Source organism: Leucoraja erinacea, chromosome 11 (assembly GCF_028641065.1).
Source record: "Leucoraja erinacea ecotype New England chromosome 11, Leri_hhj_1, whole genome shotgun sequence".
NCBI classification, from domain to species: Eukaryota; Metazoa; Chordata; class Chondrichthyes; order Rajiformes; family Rajidae; genus Leucoraja; species Leucoraja erinaceus.
Genome location: NC_073387.1, coordinates 14,519,450 through 14,540,541, shown reverse-complemented (window position 1 = coordinate 14,540,541; position 21,092 = coordinate 14,519,450). Strand labels below are relative to the sequence as shown.

Below are 21,092 nucleotides of genomic sequence, written 5' to 3'. Positions count from 1 at the left end.
ACCCATCTCTCCACATCACTCCGTAGAGTAATGCATTGCTGGAGTACAGTTGTTATATTCCATCTCAGGAAGAATTTATTGGCCAGGAAAAGGTGGTTGGGGGGGGGGGGGGGGGGGGGGGGGGGGGGTGAGAGAAAGAGAGCGCAAGGCCACCCAGTGGAGCGAAATAATTATATAAACTGTCCCCACTCAGTTTGCATTTCTTTGCATTTGGAAGGTAAAATTAGTGGAGTTTTTGAAAGATTTGACAAGTGAAAAAACACTTATTTCCGGAGTAGCAAAGCCCAGAAAAGCAAAGCATTATTTTAACCTCATTGCAAGACTCTTCTACAGTGATACAAGTCTCTACACAAAATGTAGAGGAAGCCAATTTCAAAATACTGAAATTACCATTAAGATTTTTGTTTAAATATGGAATTGAGGCACATGGGTGGCATTACGCTACTGATTCCCACTGATGATGTAAATGATTAGTAAACAGATGACTACTTCTGTTCCTATGATTTCCACTGCAAAGTTGTTAGTTGAGACACAACCAAACCTTTTGATTCAGGTACTAAATTGGAACTGATGCTACTTTTCTAACACCAAATCAGTTGACATCACAATTTTTAATTGACATTTAAAACAAAGACAACTCATTTAACAATCATGGTACATTCATTTCAAATAGCATTGCTAGCTGAGGTTTAGTGATAGCAATCTACATGTTTTATTTTTTGACATGAACATGCTGCATATATATACATATGCATGGTCTTATATGTAAACCACTGCACAACCTACACAACAGATTACATTGAATAACCAGTAAAAACACATTTTTTGAAGAGCTTAAACCAACTGCTCGAAGCACATCGCATACGAAGTTAGTTTACATTAAAAACGAACCAGGGAGCCCCTGGAATAATCTCATCACATATCCCAGTATTAGTATATAATTTAAGAACATGTGCAGATTTCTATTATTATTTTTTAAACACTCTACAGTAACCTTTGCTACAACAATGGACATCGAGTACACAGTAATAAAACAAAGACAATGCTTTGCATTATGAATATGACATGCAACAATATATTCAACTGTTAAGTTCAAATCTATAGTAGACAATAAAGTCGCCATGACCAATTGTTGGTAAATCCAGATACTTAAAGAATTGATGCTCATTCACAGATTAAAATAAGATTATTTTAATATGCTTGAAGTAAACAATTTTTCAGATAAATTCTCGAGATTAATTTGAGAAATTACCACATTAAAGCATTAAAGTTCACAAAAAAAATGCAGATATCTCAGAGATCATTTGCAAACCACTTACATGGTCAAGTTTCTCAATCTGACAATGCAGATATTTCAATAATTATGCAGATAACCAAATCAGCTGTACTTGCAGTTTTATATTACAGAGGTTTACATTCCACTAGCAAGTCTGCGGGATTCTGTGTAAAAAGTTTTTAATTTGTAAAGCTTGTTTCACGTGGTAGATTTTATTCCAACACTGAGGAGCTTAGGTAGTTGCCAGGGGCAACCAACCTTAATTTTAGGATACGGGGGAACCTACCCACTGCTGCCCCAGTGGTTCTGCTTGTAGGACTCTGGCATGGTCATGTCATCCATATATTTGAACACAAGTTCTGATCACTTTTGTGCTCTGGTACTATATAATAGAGGTATTCATTAATAATGTCAAAGGGAAATAAGTTGAAAATAGGGTATTTAATAGAATTAGTTCATTTGAATCCTTCAAAGCTATTACCTCTACAATATAAATCCTCATACTTTGGATTATTAAGTATATTGATTTTTTTTCTTTAGTCACACGAAAACCTAAATTTGTTTTTAATCCTTGGAACCAGAATCAAGACATTTCTGACCAAGAATGAGCTAATTAAAATAAATATTTTTTTCGATTCGTAAATGTGTGGCAAAGAATCAACAAACTCCCAGGTTACTGTCAATGACCTGTTTAACATATTACAGAATGGAAACAAATTAACCTTGCTGTGGACACAGCTGGGTACTTTGAATTTGACTCGGTCCTGCTAATTTATGAAAATGACAGGACTCTGGGATCTTTACAGCGAATGCCACATCAATGAAAACTGAAAGGCTTACCATATTTTTTTATCTGCTACTACCCTAGAACCACACACGGGCACCAAACATTGCTGTTTCAACCAGATAGGTTTCAAGTGATGTAACTGCAAGTATTCCCAGGTCAGCATCGAGCTCTGTGCATCCAAAGCATCAGCACATAAAGATTCATTTTGCACTTTAAACAGTAATTGACGGCAAAGTCTTGGGAATGGGTGGCAATCTGTTTTACTAAAGTTATAAATAATTGCTTTTCCTAACCTTGTAAAATGTTTACATAGCTGAATGGCACAACATTTAAGAATATGGTTGAAAGTCATCAATAATGGGAATTCATACTTTGTTGGTGCAAGCTGACAATTTCCTTGTTATCTATCCTACAACAGTTTGAACAAATCTCAGGTACCTTCCTCCCAGATAAATGCTCTAAGCAGAATACTTCACATGTTCACAAACGAGAGCAGCTTTCCATTTCACAAATACAAGGAATGTTTAAGCAAAATATCTGAGTTAGTGTTTTAAAAATAATAACTATCAAAGACTCGTTCTCCAATCCTGAGTTCCTGGTGGAGACGTGTTGAGAACTTAAATAACATTACAGACAGAACTACCCCACCATGGGCACCACCCTACACATGTGCAAAAGTGCTTTACTGTTGTTTCCTATATATATGTTTAAAGCTTCCTTAGTTAACAGCTTCCAGTACATAGGATGTTTCCATTTATTTCTCATGCATTAAATAGCTGCCAACTGTCAAATGAAATGATCGTTTAATGTGATTTGATCAAGGAAGAATCCAAGACCATCACCAGTAGTGACTAGTACTATCCATTAAATCCAATACCACTGTATTTTGTTTTACCTTTATCCATTGAGTGATTAATTTCCCATGCCTAAAACATTTTACAAAGTTCAATTTCTACTATACTAGTTACAGTATTCCATGTTGAATGTCTTCCTAAAATAATTTCGACTTATTCTCTTGTGATTTTGACGAACATCAAACTTTTCCCAAAGTATAAATCAACAGCGGAAATAACAGCTCATCCCTAGTTATCTTCCCAAATCCTCCCTTGTTTACTTCTTAATCTTCCCCATCAAATGGAAGTGTCAGTTTCTGTGTCACAAAACCCTTTCATCTTACGGAACCTCATCTCCATCCACATTTTCTTGAATCCTTGCTGGCGATGAAATAGAAGGCAAATAATTAATGTTCTTCATCCTCCCCACTCTCCCAGGGTAAAAGATGTACCTTTTAATTTAACAATGTGGTTATGAAAGGACTGATGTAATATGCACTCTTAGAAAAATAAAGGAACCATACTATCCAGAGTATTCAACATTCACTTAACTTACATCAGTCACTGAACACAATCATAACTCCAAACCTTTAACATGTCACGCCAACAATAGCACACACGAGGCTTTAAACTAACACAAGATGTACATGAAAAAGTGGTAAAAATTATGCCAAGTTTGAACGTTACGGTCTCTATATTGCAGGAATTACACAGGATAGAGGTAACAGTTGCAGCTCAATGAAGTTATTTGGTACCTGATGTTTGGAACAATTTTAGGAGCTTAAAGTCCTTTAAGCTGTAAATGTTTAGTATTATTTGCTTTAAATTTAAAGTCAGATACATATTTTTTTAATGAATAGCTTAGCTGCCCAAATGAGTACTTTATATTCACTGATAAGACACAATATAAGCCAAGGAATCTTGACCTCAAAATAATAGAATTTCAAAACATTAGTTAACAAAACTTGATCTCATGACATTCCATCATCATTAGCAATAAATTTGTCACACAGACCAGTAAATGTGGGTTCCAGAAATGCTCGTATGATACATAAATCATAATTGTTCTTTGCCATGGCATTTTTCAATGTCCTGCAACATTTCCCACTATAGTCAGACTGGTCATTTGATCATTGAAGGAGTCAATTCCAGCTTCAGCCTTTGTAGACCGTTTCCTGATTATGAAAAGGAAAACAAACCATAATAATTATTCAAACATGTAAATTCAGCTTAATATTTTCCTAAGTGTATGTCAAATTACTAACCCTGTTATCAACATACATTAATAATGTACTTAGAATATAAGATGTGATTTCAGTTGAGATGAAACGTAGAAGTGTAACAACACAGAAGATAACGTTTAATGTTTTGATGATGAGGATAACACTGGCCTGATGGAATGAGCACTTGCAATGAAACGCAATAATACAATCTTAACAGCCTGGTGGGAAGAATGAGGATAGATAAAACAAACTAAATATTTCTGTCTTCCACCTCTCTTTCTCATGCAAAAAAAAAAAAAGCTTCTCATGTCCCCCTGTGCTGATGAAGTCATCAAACAATTTCCACGCAGAGTGAAACCTAGAAATTCTATTTTCAACAATGGCATATAACTGGACAAATGGATACAGGTCCACCACTGATTTTCTGGCAACTGGTGGTCAGGCACCTCCCTTAATCCAGACAACATTATGAGAGTGCACTTGAATTCCCTGCCAGAAGTCCCCCCGAAAATGTGGCGCCTAGACCAGATGAGGCGGCCAATCTTGACGTCATCTGGGCCGATATCCTGGCCCCTGGGTGGACCGTTCTGGTATCCTAGGACTCCTCTCATTGCCAGTGACCTCCGTTGGTTTGGCAAAACAGATAATCCAGAAAGGCTCTGGAACCAAGGTTGCTGGAAAATTAGTGGTGAACCGGAGCTTCGTCTTTGACAAAAAATTTGTGTATCACTCAAGGCAATCCATATTCATATTATCACATTGTTAACTAATAATCAAAAACATTATATTCTACATCACTGAACTGAATATTTCCTATGTATCAGTATGCAATGCAGCATCTTTAAAGTTTAGTTTGGTTTATTAAGCGAGGAAATAAGTGGTTAAGATTGTCTTAGTGTTGTTCGCAAGGAGGTTCTGGAGTTCTATACTACAGAGAATGATGATTTGCAAGGGAGAAAAGCAGCTGGTGATGGTAATTTACGCAAGGTAAGAAATGAAAGTGAACAACACAACAGGAAATGCACTCTAGGGGAGAAGATAAAGCAGGGGAAAAACAGCATTACTAACAACTACCCCAAGTCTGGAGCAGCTACCAAATATTGAGTGGAAACACGTAATAAACATAATGCTAAACCATAATCACTCAAAATCCATGCACTTTCAAAACTGATTATGTACATGCAACCTGGGTGTTACAGCTCTTCAGGTAATTGCAATTCTCCCTTAGAGAATTCATAAATCACTAGCCAAAAAATTGATAGAAGGGATAACATATTCTCTCTTCCAGAATTTGTGAAAAAAATAATATTGTTATTTAACTTGCATTTCTTGATACATGCACAGATTAACATTGTTTTGCTTTATGGAATACAATGATGCAGACGGTTTTCTTGGAAAATAGGGATCGCCTGCGCCCACAATGAACATCCCTGATGAAACCCTTATGACTAGTTTTAAAAAGAACACCAGCAGTTGACTTGGGTGTTCTTTATTTGTTGGGCAAGTTTTCTCCTAACCTACAACACATCGCAGAATGACTTGCATGAGGGTTTATTCTACTTTGGGAATTATTATCTTTTCCTGTTAAGATTTAAATGGTACATGTCAAAAATGACAAGTTACTGGAATTCATCCAATACCTTTGAAATAATATCTCAATGAATAGTCATGATTTCAAATGTTAGAAAGAATAGAACAAAATGTAAAAGTTAAGATATATTTTATAATAAAACAAACATTAAGAAAATATTTCCTATAGCCTCACTTTCTTCCAGTTTTGGGTCTGGATTTTCCTCCTTTTGAAGTTCTTGGTCTCTCCAGTTTCATTAATGACTGACGAAGACTTTCCTCAGTGTAGGCCAAGTAAACATGAGACAGGTCCACTTCAAAGGGCTGAAATAATAAAGTCAGTGTTAACTAACAAAACAATTAGGAACTTTTGGTATACCATTCAAGACCAACTTCAAGACTCAAGGACTAGCTTTTGTTGAATAAAGCAAGATTTTCCAGGTGGGATTGACATTAACATGCATCATAGAGCACTTATGCACATAGAAAAACTGCATTTGAATTCTACACAGGGATCATTTACCAAGATGGTAATATTGTTACTATATGATTGGAGACAGCAAGCAAATTGGATACTATTTATATGTCTGTGTGACCTAAAGAACTTCAGAAAAATACTTATTTTGTTGACAAATATGACCAACAGCGTTCATCCAATTAAAGTTATTACAAATAGCAATTCAATAATCACACATCGATTTTGTTTGGTGCAAATTGTCTTTGCTGCGAGGCATTATATCATTCAGGTCTGTAGGTTGTATGTTCAAGTCCTACTCAGGCACAAAAATATAGATTAATACTTCAAAGAGGTAAGGGAGTATTGCATTGTCAAAAGAATTAAAGTTGAATAAAAATAGGATTTAAAAGTTATAAAACCGCTATCATATTGCAGCAAGTTTTAAAGAAATTACTGTATCCAAATATCTTTAACTCGTAAAGAATGTATGATCACAATCGACAATAATGTCCTTTTTTAATGTCCCGAACTACAGGTTAAATTTTAACTGCAATTGAATTGAAACACACTGCCTATGATCACAAATGATTTTGTAAAATTAAGTACCCTTAAGAATGGAATGGAGGACACAATTTCAAAATAAACATATCACTGCACTTGCGAATTATTACGTTTTTTAACGATCCAAATCACTAAAATTGCTTTTTTGTGGTTTTAGTCAGTATAATGCATTTTAAATTAAAGGTTCTACTGCTTGGCGCACTGGAGGCTGAGGTGATGTTACAGAGGTGTATAAAATCTTGAGGGGAATAGATAGGGTGAAGAGAGAGAGCGAGAGCGAGAGCGAGAGCCAGAGCGAGAGATTCTAGGTATGTTGCAAAGACTACCTGAAGCGTCGCTGAAAATCTGGCGCTGTGGGTGTGCGCGATTCTGGCGCCGTTTAGAGGGGGGCGGGTTTAAAACGCGATTTTCTCTAGGCTGTTCCAATCGAAGATGTTCAGCCTAGTTAATTATTCACGAAAAATTGCTGGAAGACCCCGTCGCAAAAGCTATTATTAGTTTTAAAGGCCTTGTATAATAGTTATAGTAGTTTAATAATCAATCTCTAAACCTGCGACCACCGGCAGCCGTCAGGGTCGCATAGAGCAGACAACAGAAGGTAGGCTGTTTATTTTTACATTAAAAAGGGCTACTTAAGATCCCTTTATATAAAGTTTTATATTGCGAGTAGCTCATTTTGGGCCCATTAAATCTCGCAGTATTTTTCTGGGCATTTGAGGGCACAAATCTACCGCAATGTGAACGTTCTAAACCAGCGCGTTCACAGGAACCCACTAGAAAGCCGATTTAAAATGGACTTCAATTTACAGCAATTGAACACTAAATTCCTTCCATTTGGCCTATAAATTAATGTAAATGAGATTTAAAAATCATGTTTTATTGTGAATTATTTATGAGTATTATTTGGACACTTAGGCTATTTAAAAATGTTAATCATTTATTAAGAAATGGATAGATGTTTAGATCTAGTAATTGAAGTTTGAAATTAACTACACTTGGGTAACTAACTAATTATATGCTTTAATTTCAGGTCATCCAAGTAAGATTATTTTATATTTGTTTCAGAATGGTTCAATCTACGATAACTGAAAATTTCATTCAGTTCTCTTAATTTTTAAGAAGGTTATGGGCTTTTGACTGCACATGATCACCGCTTTTTTGTTATGTCCATAGAAAATCAATAGGGAACAAGATGCTTATTTCCGAGTATGAAAATGGCCATAACTTTTTAAATACTTGAGATATGAAAGTGAATTAGGTGTCAAATTAAACTTCTTTTTATGCTTTATCTGATGGGATAAATTGCAGACTTGATTTTTTAAATCTCAAAATTTTGTAACATTGCTAGATATTCCAGCCTCTTAACCTCAAGCACCGTGGTAGATCAACGCTTACAAAAATAATCCGCTCTATGGTTTTTTGCAGTCCACTAGTGGCGAATGAAAATTTAAAGTCCCCTCCACCCTCCTGTCTCCCCCGGCCAGTGATGTGATGGACAATCGCTGACAAGGTCTCGAACAATCCCGTCCCCGGAGACGTCATGTCCGTTATTTGGCTTTTCCGCTTTGCATATTTGTTTTTTTGGGTGTTGCGCCTGTTCGGTTATTTGGCTTTTCGGCGTCGCGTCCGTTCAGTTACTTGGCTTTTCGGCGTTGTTTCCGTTTGTTATCTTGGCTTCCACTTCTTGGCTTCTGCTTCTCGTCCTTTGACGCCCCATCTGGGTACCAACTCATTCAAGTGGGACTTGTTTAGCTGGGGCATCCTGGTCAGCATGGACAATTTGGGCCGATAGGTTTGCTTCTGTGCTCTTTCATTTATATCTTGTTCGTATTTTGACAACTATCAAAAAGGTGGAATAATTAAATAATAAGCGTTGAGGCTTAGGTTGGACGGGGGAGGGTTTGGTAAGGAAATAAATGTCTATAAAGTAAAGAATTCAAAAGTGGCATCAACTTACATCTTTTTCTTTTTTGTCCGGGACTGGCGTCTGTTTTCTCATGTTGTTTCCTGTATATGCCACACATTTCTACAAGCAAGCAGAGAAATATTTTGGCAACCATAAAATTTATAATTCTAAACAATGTCTTTGCAATGTACAATGAAACAAATGTGGAAATACTGCAAGTCTTGGATTAAGATTCAGAGGGTTGGAACAGGTAAGAGCATGTTCCTACAAAATAGGAACTGCAAAATTAATTTTATGAATTGAACACAACATTTTCTGTAGATTTTCAACATTTTCAATAAACAAACACATTGGCATTACTTTAAATGTTTTTGATGTTGTTTCATTGAATTTCATTCAGTTTAACATTCAGCCCAATTCTTTAAGCACCAAAACGTAGAAATTGTTCCCACTATCCATAGTCAAATGCCTTTGTTCTGTACGCATGCCTCTAAAAACTGACATTACATTGTGAACTGTAAGGAGATTATTAAGTGATTAATTTACTAAATGAAATTCATTGTGCAATCTATTTCATTTTGATATGTTTTTCAAACCAACAAATTGTTTAATTATTAATCCAACTATAATGATATCTAAAGCTTACAAGCTAAAGGCAAAAATGGAAATACTATCGATCCTCTCAATGAGACAATTCCAAGGCTAGCATTACGTTACAGATGAACCAAGCTTATAGTGAACATGAATCCGTCTAAAGTTCCAATTCATTGACTCTACAACCTACCAACTGCCACTCCCCGATGTCTTCATTCCAGTGTACGTAGTTTTCAATCATCTCCTTGAAGGCATAAATATCAATTTTAGATAAACTTGCTCTCTCTTATCTATTGGTGCCAAACACAAAATATAATAAATGCAAAGTATAAACCAATTCACTGTACATGATTTGATCAATCCTGCACCATAAAAAAACATTAGGCTCTTCTGAAGTTATACTAAGCTTTATAATTGATTATTCAGTTATTAACCTTCCCAATTATCAATCAAAATTTCTACAGGCTAAGGTCTTACATGAAGTTCTACTTACAAAAAGATTAATAGCAATTTACTACTAATTTGCAAAATCTTTAGACACAGGAAGAGTAAATGCAATCTATCACTTTCCTAATGTACTGCTCAAAATATATTTGTTTAACTATTATAATAACAAAAGTTATTCCTGTTTTGTTTTTAAAGATGTATGACAAGGAAAGTGTCCTTTAGGTACAACAGGAGCACTTGTGTCTGGAGGTAGACACAAAATGCTGGAGTAACTCAGCAGGATAGGCAGCATCTCTGGAGAGAAGGAATGGGTAACGTTTCAGGTTGAGACCCTTCATCAGACTTATGTCTGGAACATGATCTTATCATAATGGTCCTACATTAACAATTTTCATCATTATTCATTGAGAAAAAGGATTTTGAAGTTGGAGAACTTAGCAGAGGTGAAGGGGAAAGTTTTAATCAACAAAGAGGAGGTGCCTGATGCCTCAGCAGGTATAAAGTTGGATAAGTACCTCGAAGCAAATGGGACCTATCCCTGGTTGCTCTGGGAAGCAAGGGATGAGATTGATGGGGCTTTAACTAAGATTTTAAAATCCTTGCTGGCCACAAATGAGTTGCCTGAAAGGCGACAAAAATGGTCTGTCTTTTCAAGAGAAACAGGGAAAAGCCTAGCAATGATAGGCCCGAGGGTCTAACATCAGTTGTAGGCACTGTTGGAGAAAATGCTGATAGTCAAGATAAACAATCATTTGGAATGCCAGGGTCTAATCAGAGACAGCCAATGAGCAGATCCTGAGACCAAACTGATCAAAATATTTGAGGAGGTAACCAAGTGAACTCATGAGGGGAAAGTATTGGCTGCGGATTAAATAAACTTCAGCAAGACCTTTGACAAGGTCCCACATGGAAGACCGTTCTAAAAGGTTAGGACCATGGGATCCAGGCAAGTTAGCAAACTGCATTCAAATCTGGCTTGGCAATAACAGACAGAGGGTGATGGTAGAGGGTTATTTTAGTATTAGGACACCTGGTACTTAATAATAATAATAATAAATTTTATTTATGGGCGCCTTTCAAGAGTCTCAAGGACACCTTACAAAAATTTAGCAGGTAGAGGAAAAACATGCAAGGGGAATGAAATAAATAGTAGAGACACGACTAGTACACAAAGTAAATACAAAATTCAATACAAAACACAGTATGAGGCAATTAATGCACAGATGAAAAGGGACGGCAAGTGGGGCCAAGGATAGGCAGAGGTGAAGACATGGGTTGAGGCAGGACTGGAAGATGGTAAGGGACACGGAATTGCGGATCAGTTGGGGGAGGGAGTTCCAGAGCCTGGGAGCTGCCCTGGAGAAGGCTCTGTCCCCAAAACTGCGGAGGTTGGACTTGTGGATGGAGAGGAGACCAGCTGATGTGGATCTGAGGGGCCGTGAGGGTTGGTAGGGGGAGAGGAGGTCAGTGAGATATGGGGGGGGGCAGATGGTGGAGGGCTTTGTAGGTGAGGATCAGGATTTTGTAGGTGATCCGGTGGGAGATGGGAAGCCAGTGAAGTTGTTTGAGGATTGGAGTGATGTGATGCCAGGATTTGGTATGGGTGATGAGTCGGGCGGCTGCGTTCTGGACCAGTTGGAGTCGGTTGATGTAGGTGGAGCTGATGCCAAGGAGAAGTGAGTTGCAATAGTCCCGTCGGGAGGAGATGAAGGCATGAATGAGTCTTTCAGCAGCGGGCGGTGTGAGAGAGGGTCCGAGTTTGGCGATGTTGCGGAGATGAAAGAAGGAGGTTTTAATGACATGGCGGATGTGAGGCTCAAGGGAGAGGGTGGAATCAAAGATCACGCCAAGGTTGCGGGCCTGGGGAGATAGGGAGACAGTGGTGCCGTCGATGGTGAGAGTGGGGTTATTGATTTTGTTGAGTGTGGCTTTGGAGCCTATGAGGAGGAATTCTGTCTTATCGCTGTTGAGTTTGAGGAAATTATGTTGCATCCAGGTTTTTATAGCTGACAAACAGGAGTTGATATGGGAGAGGGGGGAGGATGTGGGGGGATTTGGTGCCAAGGTAGATCTGGGTGTCATCAGCGTAACAGTGGAAGTCCAGATTGAAGTGGCGGAGTATCTGACCAAGGGGGAGGATGTAGATGATGAAGGGGAGGGGACCGAGTACGGAGCCTTGGGGAATGCCTTGAGTGACTGTGGCTGTAGCAGAGGTGTGGTTGTGGAGAAAGATGAAATGGGATCTGTTGGAAAGGTAGGAACGGAGCAAGCTGAGAGCAGAGCCTTCAATGCCGAGGTCTTTGAGTCTGGTGAGCAGGACGTTATGGTTCACTGTATCGAAGGCTGCGCTCAGGTCGAGGAGGATGAGGATGTTGAGGGAACCAGTGTCAGCAGAGGTGAGGAGGTCGTTGTGGTGTTCCTCAGGGCTCAGAGCTGGGACCATTATTGTTTACAAAATACGTGAATGATTTGGTTGGATGTGGATGGAAGAAGCATGATCATTAAGTTTGTAATGACACAAAGATTGTCGTCATCCATAGCATGGAGGGTGTTCTTCAGCTACAGAAGGAAATTGATGTGTTGGTAAAATAGGCTGATAAATAGCAAAGTTAAATCCATACCATTCAGGAAGGCTGTACTATCCAAGCAATCCAATCAACATTATAGTTTTGTGTTTAAACAAAAGTATGTTCGACACAAGTACAAATTATTTAACTTTATAAAAAACCTTAGATAAGCAGATCATTAAAAATCCATTTGACCTGGTATTCTTGCGGAATAAAGTTGTCAACAATGAGCATCTGGAGTCTAAGTTCTCGGCCGAGCTGTCTTACATTCTCCAGCAACCCTTCAATCTCACGTTGATGTTCTTGCCGCAGGTCTGCCATCTTTGGATAAAAACCAAACAGACTATCTGTAACATTATGTGATGCAGGAAAAACACTCAGTCATACAACATGTGAAAATGCTCTTCAACCCAATTTGTCAATGCCGAGCAACATGCCCCATCTACACTAGTCCCACCTGCCTACATTTGGTCCACATCCCTCTAAACCTTTCCTATCCATGTATATGTACAAACATATTTTAAATGTTATTGCAATAAAAGACTGTGTGCATCTATCCTATCTACATTGAACCATTTAATGCAAAAAAACCCAAAAAAACTGGACATAATGGGGTTATTTCCAACAGGACCTCCTCTACGTATTGTCAAACAGATCCACTGCAAGATAGCGCAGCAGTGTGGCACGTTTGGGTGCTCTTCCCAGAGAGAGGTCCGCACTCAACCGATTCAATCTCGTTTTTACCTGTATGCATAGCTTCATACCTAAATGATCCAATTATATTTTCTACAATTCTGCACTCTGTATCTTCCCCTTTGCTCCATCTATTGTACATGAGTTTGACGATTATACTTGTGTATCAAATATCTGATCTGATTGGATGGCATGCAAAACAAAGCTTTTTACTATACCTCAATATACACAACAATAATAAACCTATACCTAAACAGTGTTACTTTTACATGGAAAAGGCAAGCACAAAATTGGGAAAGGATGAGCAAAATTATTTTAGCTTCTTTCCTAATTATTCTTTCTTGCAGTACTATTTTTTAAAATGCAACCCATTCGTAACCATCTTAAAATGTAATCTGTAAATTCTAAACTTACAACTTCAATGTCCTCTGTGAAGGACCCAATACAATAATGTCTTAGCATAGATGCAGAAAGAGTACTATCACTATAGATAGCTGAGAAAGAAAATCGATGTTGTAAATGTAGATTATATTCTTAGTTATATGGTTCTAAAGACTGTCTTACTGGTTTCCTGGTTTGAGTTTTTGAAATTTAATGTCCTTCTGCAGTTGTACAGAGCCCTACCGAGACCACACCTGGAGTATTGTGTGCAGTTTTGGTCCCCCAATTTGAGGAAGGACATTCTTGCTATTGAGGGAGTGCAGCATTGGTTTACAAGGTTAATTCCCGGGATGGCGGGACTGTCATGTGCTGAGAGAATGGAGCAGCTGGGCTTGAACACTCTGGAGTTTAGAAGGATGAGAGGGCATCTCATTAAAACATATAAGATTGTTAAGGGTTTGGACATGCTGGAGGCAGGAGACATGTTCCCGATGTTGGGGGAGTCCAGAACCAGGGACCACAGTTTAAGAATAAGGAGTAAGCCATTTAGAACGGAGACGAGAAAACACTTTTTCTCACAGAGTGGTGAGTCTGTGGAATTATCTGCCTCAGAGGGCGATGGAGGCAGGTTCTCTGGATGCTTTCAAGAGAGAGCTAGATAGGGCTCTTAAAAATAGTGAAGTCAGGGGATATGGGGAAAAGGCAGGAATGGGGTACTGATTGGGGATGATCAGCCATGATCACATTGAATGGCGGTGTTGGCTCGAAGGGTCAAATGGCCTACTCCTGCACCTATTGTCTATTGTCACCTGCATCTAGAGTAATGTTTGTGTGGAATAAATACAATTGTTAAAAATATATAAATCTTATAAAATATGTCCCAGAAGTACCATTAAAAATGTCTATTTGCGTACCTCAGACTTTGCTGCCATCAGCATGGTCCAAACTTTTTTCAGTTTCTTTGTTTTACCTTGCGCTTCCTCCTGCAAACTGGTATACTTCTCCTCGATGTCTAGACGTTCTTGCTTTAATGAAAAACATACCAGAAAAGTACATTATTTATTTGTAGAAATAACCAGAAATAATATAAATGAATGCAACCTTTTGAAGACAGTTTTATTAAAACCCCTTAGTCATTACAAATCCTTCTTCCCCTTAGCCATTACAAATCCTTTATGCTGCAGAAAAAGGACATTGTTGGGAACTTTTGATAATTTATTAGCTTATCTGTGCTAATGTAGTTTCAATATGATCACTGACAGGGGTGACTACTTGTGACAGGAAAATGTCTTCAATGTAGAAAATTGTTCCACCAAGAATGGCAGAATGGCACTGGGGAAGTGCTAGGGAAATCAAAATCTTTGTTTAAATAAAAAAAGAAATGTTAAGGATGAATGGAAAACAGGTTAAAATGGAAAGGTCTAGGGTAAAAAAATAAAAAATTAAACGCAATAAACCCAAATTTGAGATGACGTCATGAAAGGGAAATGAAAAAGGTAAAAAAAGGTGGGCATTGGTTCCTTGTGTGTACTCTGCCAATCAACAAGATCACTAATCACTGTGCAACTCCTACACTAACTCAGTATCCCCAGGTCATTACAAAAAAACTATTGATGTGATGGCAGCCTCGCCAATAGTTTGTCTGTCTTTTCGTCTTCTTTGTTATTTTTTGTGTTTTAAAACTATGTGTTAATGTTCTCTTGTTTGTTTTATGTGGGGGGGAAGTTTTTAATCAATCTCTTACCTTGCCGGAGATGTGATTGTTTTCCAGATCACATCTCCGGTCGCTCTGCGACCTTACATCATGGAGCTGGCGACCTTGCTCGAGACTGACTTTGAGCCCCACCGCGGGGCCGTGTACTAGCCATCAAAACCTGCGACCCCTTGCCTGGGATCGGCGCGGCCTGCGGATTTCAACATCGAGCAGCTCGCAGTCTCAGGTAGAGACTGATGTAGGGAAGCTCCAAGCCACACGAGGTTCAACCAGCCCAGACCCAGGGTCCGATCGCCCGACACAGGGGAGCTGAGAGCCCCCCTCGATGCGGGAACTTGATCGCCCTGATACGGAGGGCTCGACCGCCAGTTGCAGGAGCCAAGATCGCCCCGACAACGGTAAGTGTGAGTGCCCCGAATGGGAGAACAAAGAGGGGGAAGAAAATTGAACTTTTTTTGCCTTGCATCATAGTGAGGAATGTGGGGGAGTCGCTGTGGTGGATGTTCATGTTAAAAATTTATTTGGGAGTCTTGTTGCTCTTTATTGGTATGACTGTATGGCAAATCAAATTCCTCGAAAGTTGCAAAACATACTTGGCTAATAAAGTACTATTATTAATATAATTATGATTTTGAATCTACTGAACAACTGAGCCTCAGCAGTTATTGATTAACAGAGGGGGCTTCTTGTATTAATAAAGTAGAGGAAGAAAAATAGGATAAGATATTTCACGAAGAGTAAAGTTAATCAGAGTAAAGTTATTCACCAAGCCAGAGAACAGTATATTAAGTTGAGGGAATCAAATAAAAGAGGCACAAAAGGTCCAAACTGCATGAACATAAAATCTTTAGTTGAAGTTTATAGAGGAAGAAAATAAGACCCTGAAGTAAATGAAACAGACTGAAAGTAGGTCAGCATGGGCAAGATGTACGAGTAAGCAGGATTTCATACAAGATAGGATCAGATAGTCTGAAGTTGCATAGAATGCAGCACAAGATGCAAGGCTATGTATATAGAGTAGCCTAGACAAGTATGCTGCAACTATACAGGATAGGTTCAGCTGCATTTAGAGTAATGCATGCAGTTCTGATTGCACCATTACAGTAAGGGTCTGGAGGCTATGGAGAAGGTGGAAAAGAGGTTTGCCAGAACGCTGCCTGGGATGGAGGGTATTAGCTGTAAGGAGATGGTAGGCACAAAATGGAGTGACTCAGCGGGACAGGCAGCATCTCTGGAGAGAAGGAAGGGGCAAAGTTTTAGGTCGAGACCCTTCTTCAGATCAAGTCTGAAGAAGGGTCTCGACCCGAAATGTCACCCATTCCTTCTCTCCAGATAGACTGCCTGTCCTGCTGAGTTACTCCAGCATTTTGTGTCTACCCACGATTTAAACCAGCATCAGCACTTCCTACCTACAGCTATAAGGAGAGGTTGGACATACTTTTTCCAAGGGTGGAAATGTCAAAGACTAGAGGGCATATTGTTTAAGGTGAGAGGGGAAGTTTAAAGGAGATGCGCAAGGCACTTTTTAAACAGAGTAGTGGGAGCCTGGAACTCATTGCAAGGGGTGGTGATGGAGACAGATGTGATAGGAGTATTTAGGAGGTTTTTGGATAGGCACCTGAATATGGAGGAAATGGATGGATATGGCTCACATGCAGGCAGAGGAGATTTAATTTAACTTGACATCATGTGTGATGTGAACATTGTGGACCTTAGGGCCTGTTTCTGTGCAGTATTGTTCTATGTTATATCTTTATTTTCAGTGTTATTATATTCTGAATTTGCCTACTTGTCTAATGATGAGTGAATTAATAATTCATTGTACAGTAACCCCATAGCCCCATAACCTATGAACTTTACTTTTAAAATTGGGAAAATGAACAAAACTCTCCAATCTAGATTGGAACCAATAGGAGCAAAGTCAAAGTAACCAAAGAAAATCTGTCATCAATCTATTTTGGTCATTTAAACAGCACATTATCAGGATGATTGGCTGAAGTAGGGTTTCAATTTTACGATACTAAGACTGTGTTAAGAGAATCAACCTCTTTTTCCTCCAACTCTTTCCGAAGTTGTTCTGCACGATTCCGACGAGTCTCCAGTTCACAGTTAGATTCATCCAGCAACCTCTCTTGCTCTTCAGCTTTAGCCAATAGATCCACTCCTCCCACTATCACCTTCTTCTCTAGTGCTGACAATTTTTCCAACAAAGTCTGATGTTCTTGCCTTGGGAAGTCCAGTGAAAGGATTTCATTACACACTTATTTTGTAATAAATAGCATTAAGATATAAATTCTCTTCGAAGGATTAAGAAAATATCAACTCTCAAGCATATCATGATTTGCCCATAAAATGAAAAGAACGTAGGGCGGGACCATAGTAGAATATGAGATAAGAAAAATAATGTTATGCAAATGCCTTCAGTCAAAAAAAAATGCAAGGACTTTTTGCACATTTTAGTAATTGACCACAAAAAACGAAAATTCAACAATATCTTAATCAGAATATAACTAACTCATCACAATCATAGGTCCTAATTGGAAAATAAATAATATCTGGTGCAAAATTCCACCATAACTACGGATGCAAACGTTTTACAGAGCATGCTTTAGTAAAGCATGTTCTGTAAAATGTTTGCACCTGTAGTTATGGTGGAATTTTGCAACAGATATTATTATATTCTTTATACAATATTTGATATACATGGTTTACTCACTCATTATACCAAGCAGTTTTTAATGTATTCTGCTATTACTAAACTATTTCTGTTAATCCAAATGCGAGTTAACACTCACTCACACAGTATAAATTCACAGAACAAAACACCCGATATAGGTTGAAGTTTAGATTTCAATGTCATACCATTAGGTATTAAGCTACCCTAGTGGAATACGAGGTCTTGGCAGATAGAGTGCAAGTGTTCGGCAAAACGGTCGCCTAGTCTGTGCTTGGTCTAGGATGTAAAGGTGCATTTGAACTTCTTTCTCATCTGGAAGACCATCTGGGGGGGAGGGAAGGTGTGAGAGTGGAATTGTGGGACACAGAAGACACAGACAAGGGTTCCATCCACAACAGCAAGGGGGAAGCCACGTTTACTGAAGAAAGGGGACATCTCCAAAGTCTTAAGAGTGAAAATCCTCATCCTAGGAAGAGATGCGGCAGAGGAGAAATTGACAGTAATGGATGGGAGTCCTTGCAAGAGACAGCGTGGGAGGAAGTGTACTCGAGGCAGCCATGGGAGTCAGTGGGTTTGCAGTAGATGTCAGTCGATAGTCTGTCCCATGATGGAGACAGAAAGATTGAGAAAGAGGAGAGAGTTGTCAGAAATACACCAAATGAATGAGGGCTGGGGGGGGGGGTGATTGTAGATAGTAGTAAAGCTGATGCACACAAAGATCATGTGTCATATTGCAAAAGCATTGCATTGGAGATAAATCTAAGCAGAATAACATCAAGGTAAAAGGGGCTGTGGGAGTGCAATATTTTCATGACTTCATCGTTGCCAAAAAAAACACAGCTTAGCAACTCTTTGGTGGCAATAAAAGGGGTCTTTGCGTAACATGCCAAGCCCCACTTCTTTCACGGGCCTGCTGCTGCGAAGACAGAAGCAAACGTTATCCTTTATGGGGAAAGTGGTTGCAATGACTCGGAAATGAATGAGAGCTCCCTCCGGAAGGTGTGAAGGGGAGGGAAGAAGAGAGCAGGTGTTAAAATTGAAAGGAGTCAACCTGGGTCACATTCCCAGCTCTGGGCTGGGCCTACTGCAGAACACCCTCCTATAATATTTATTTTACAGTGATCCATAATAATCGCTCTCCGGGCAACATGATCTAAATTCCCCAGGAACATTCCAAAAGAGCATTGCAGCAACAGTATCGTGACCCGAGTGTGATTGCAGTGGACATCATGAGAAAAAGATGATTTGTGAATAGAATGTCCAATTGAATTTCCAGTGTTGCAATCACACCTTATTCTTAAGATTTGCGTTTAGAAATATAGCAAAGAGAAAAATAAATGTTACCAAATTTCTAATCCCCCTACACCAAGAAAATCAAGGAATGTGGAGATAGTGCAGTAAGTAATGCTCAGGCAAAAGATCAACGGTGAGCGTATTCAGTGATAGAAGGGCTGAATGGCCTACCCTGGCCTCTATTTTTGCTGCTTTTCCCTTCACTGTCATGATAGCTACATCTGGTGGCTATAAACGGATATTGCAAAACTAAAAATATAATGTGTGCAACAATGTGTGTGCAATAATGTGTGCAACAAATCTGAAATAAACTATGGGGCACATGAACTAAACATCTCTTTATGGTGTATTTAAGGAAATCCTACTCAGTAAATACATTTCGGGACATAGAGGTAAATTTTCCAAACAATCTATTAAAAATGCATTTAAATGAAATGTAATTCAGTATTTAAAAACAATCGCTATGAAATAAACTGGCACTCAAGAACACAAAAATTGAGTGCACATCTTCTCAACTCACCCCCACCCTATTATACATTCCAACAACCACATGATACAAACTATATTGCAGAGGTACCTATCTGTCAGTTTCTTTGTTGCATATTTTTCCCTAGATTCCCTATCTATAATCTAGGGAAACACTTATTCTTCAATCAAATATCTCTCTCTTCACAAATTTGGGTAAGTTTTGTTATGTAACGATGAAGGTTAATGTATTTTTTCAGAATAAGAACAAATGTACATCTTTAAAAATGACTAAATTACACTATAGCAATTAATCTTTAAATGTAACCATCTCTTTATCTCCCTTCCTTAAAAAGGTGGAGCAAGCAGAGATGTTGAAAATGTTCTAAGGCAAGGTTTGATAGGTTCTTGATAAGGAATGGGTTGGGTGGGATTGTGGTGCGATTATGGTTACAGTATGATCATCTACAATCATATTAGAATGTGAAGTATGTTCAAGGGCAGGTACTTGCTCCTGCTCTTTGTTCATACAAATGAGTTTGATTTCTATGTGGAAGGTTACTGGAGAATTGATTAGCTGATCAGAAAGTTTCAACACATAACTCAAGATGCAAGGCCTTACATATTTTCCAAACTTAATCAGTTTAAAATCTCACCTACAAACAAATATCATCATTTGCAATCTGATGTGACCTGACCTGTTGAGTATTACCAGTATTTTCTGCTGTTATTTTAGAATTCCAGCATCTGCAGCTTTTGCAGTCTCCCAGGTTCACTCTCTCTCACCTTGACAGCCAGAAGGGGGGCTATGGATGCTGTTCATTGATTTCAGTTCAGCTTTCAATGCCATAGTCCCCACCAGACTTGCTGAGTAGCTGCTGGAACTGGGGCTGAACACTCCCCTGTGTGCCTGGGTCCTGGACTTTCTCACTGCCAGGCCTCACCCTGAACACAGGATCTCCTCAGGATTGAGTACTGAGCCCCCTACTGTACTCCCTGTACACACGTGACTGTGTAGCCAGGTTCAGCTCCAACTCCATCATCAAGTTTGCCAATGACACTGTGGTGGTGGTGGGCCTGATCTCCGATAACGATGAGAAGGCCTACCGGGAGGAGGGGGCTGACCTGGCACTCTGGTGTCAGGAGAACAGCCTCCTCTTGAATGTCACAAAAACTAAGGAGCTGATGGTGGACTTTAGAAGGGTTCAACATCCGAGGACCTACACGCCATTGGAGATAAATGGGACTACGGTGGATAGGGTGAGCAGATTTAAATACCTGGGAGTTCACATCACAGAGGATCTGACATGGACAACACACACTGCTGCACTGGTGAGTAAGGCAAGGCAGCGCCTTCACCACCTCAGGCAGCCGATGAAATTCAGGGTCTCTCCGAGGATCCTTCAGTGCTTCTTCTCTGGTGCTGTAGAAAGCATCTTGTCTGGTGACATCTCAATCTGATTTGGGAACTGCTCTGCCCAGGACAGGAAGGCTCTGCAGAGAGTAGTGCGTTCGGCGTATGGGAACTACACTCACCCCCGTGCAGGACCTATAAACATAGAAAATAGGTGCAGGAGTAGGCCATTCGGCCCTTCGAGCCTGCACCACCATTCGATATGACCATGGCTGATCATCCAACTCAGTATCCC

At 39.2% G+C, this 21,092-nt stretch overlaps 1 protein-coding gene across 2 annotated transcripts in view; it reads right to left on the bottom strand.

The window, feature by feature from the left end:
* Positions 1–592: 592 nt before the first annotated feature.
* The window catches only part of kif3a (kinesin family member 3A), a 90,019-nt gene continuing 69,519 nt past the window's right edge, over positions 593–21,092 (bottom strand). For both annotated transcript variants that reach the window (XM_055642694.1, XM_055642695.1), the window contains exons 11-17: positions 17,054–17,234; positions 14,209–14,319; positions 12,416–12,541; positions 9,397–9,450; positions 8,664–8,732; positions 5,885–6,012; positions 593–4,071 (exon numbers count right to left, since the gene is read on the bottom strand). In XM_055642694.1, the coding sequence (XP_055498669.1) occupies positions 3,981–4,071; positions 5,885–6,012; positions 8,664–8,732; positions 9,397–9,450; positions 12,416–12,541; positions 14,209–14,319; positions 17,054–17,234 (760 nt within the window). In that variant the 3' untranslated portion in view covers positions 593–3,980. The remainder of the gene's footprint in view (positions 4,072–5,884; positions 6,013–8,663; positions 8,733–9,396; positions 9,451–12,415; positions 12,542–14,208; positions 14,320–17,053; positions 17,235–21,092) is intronic.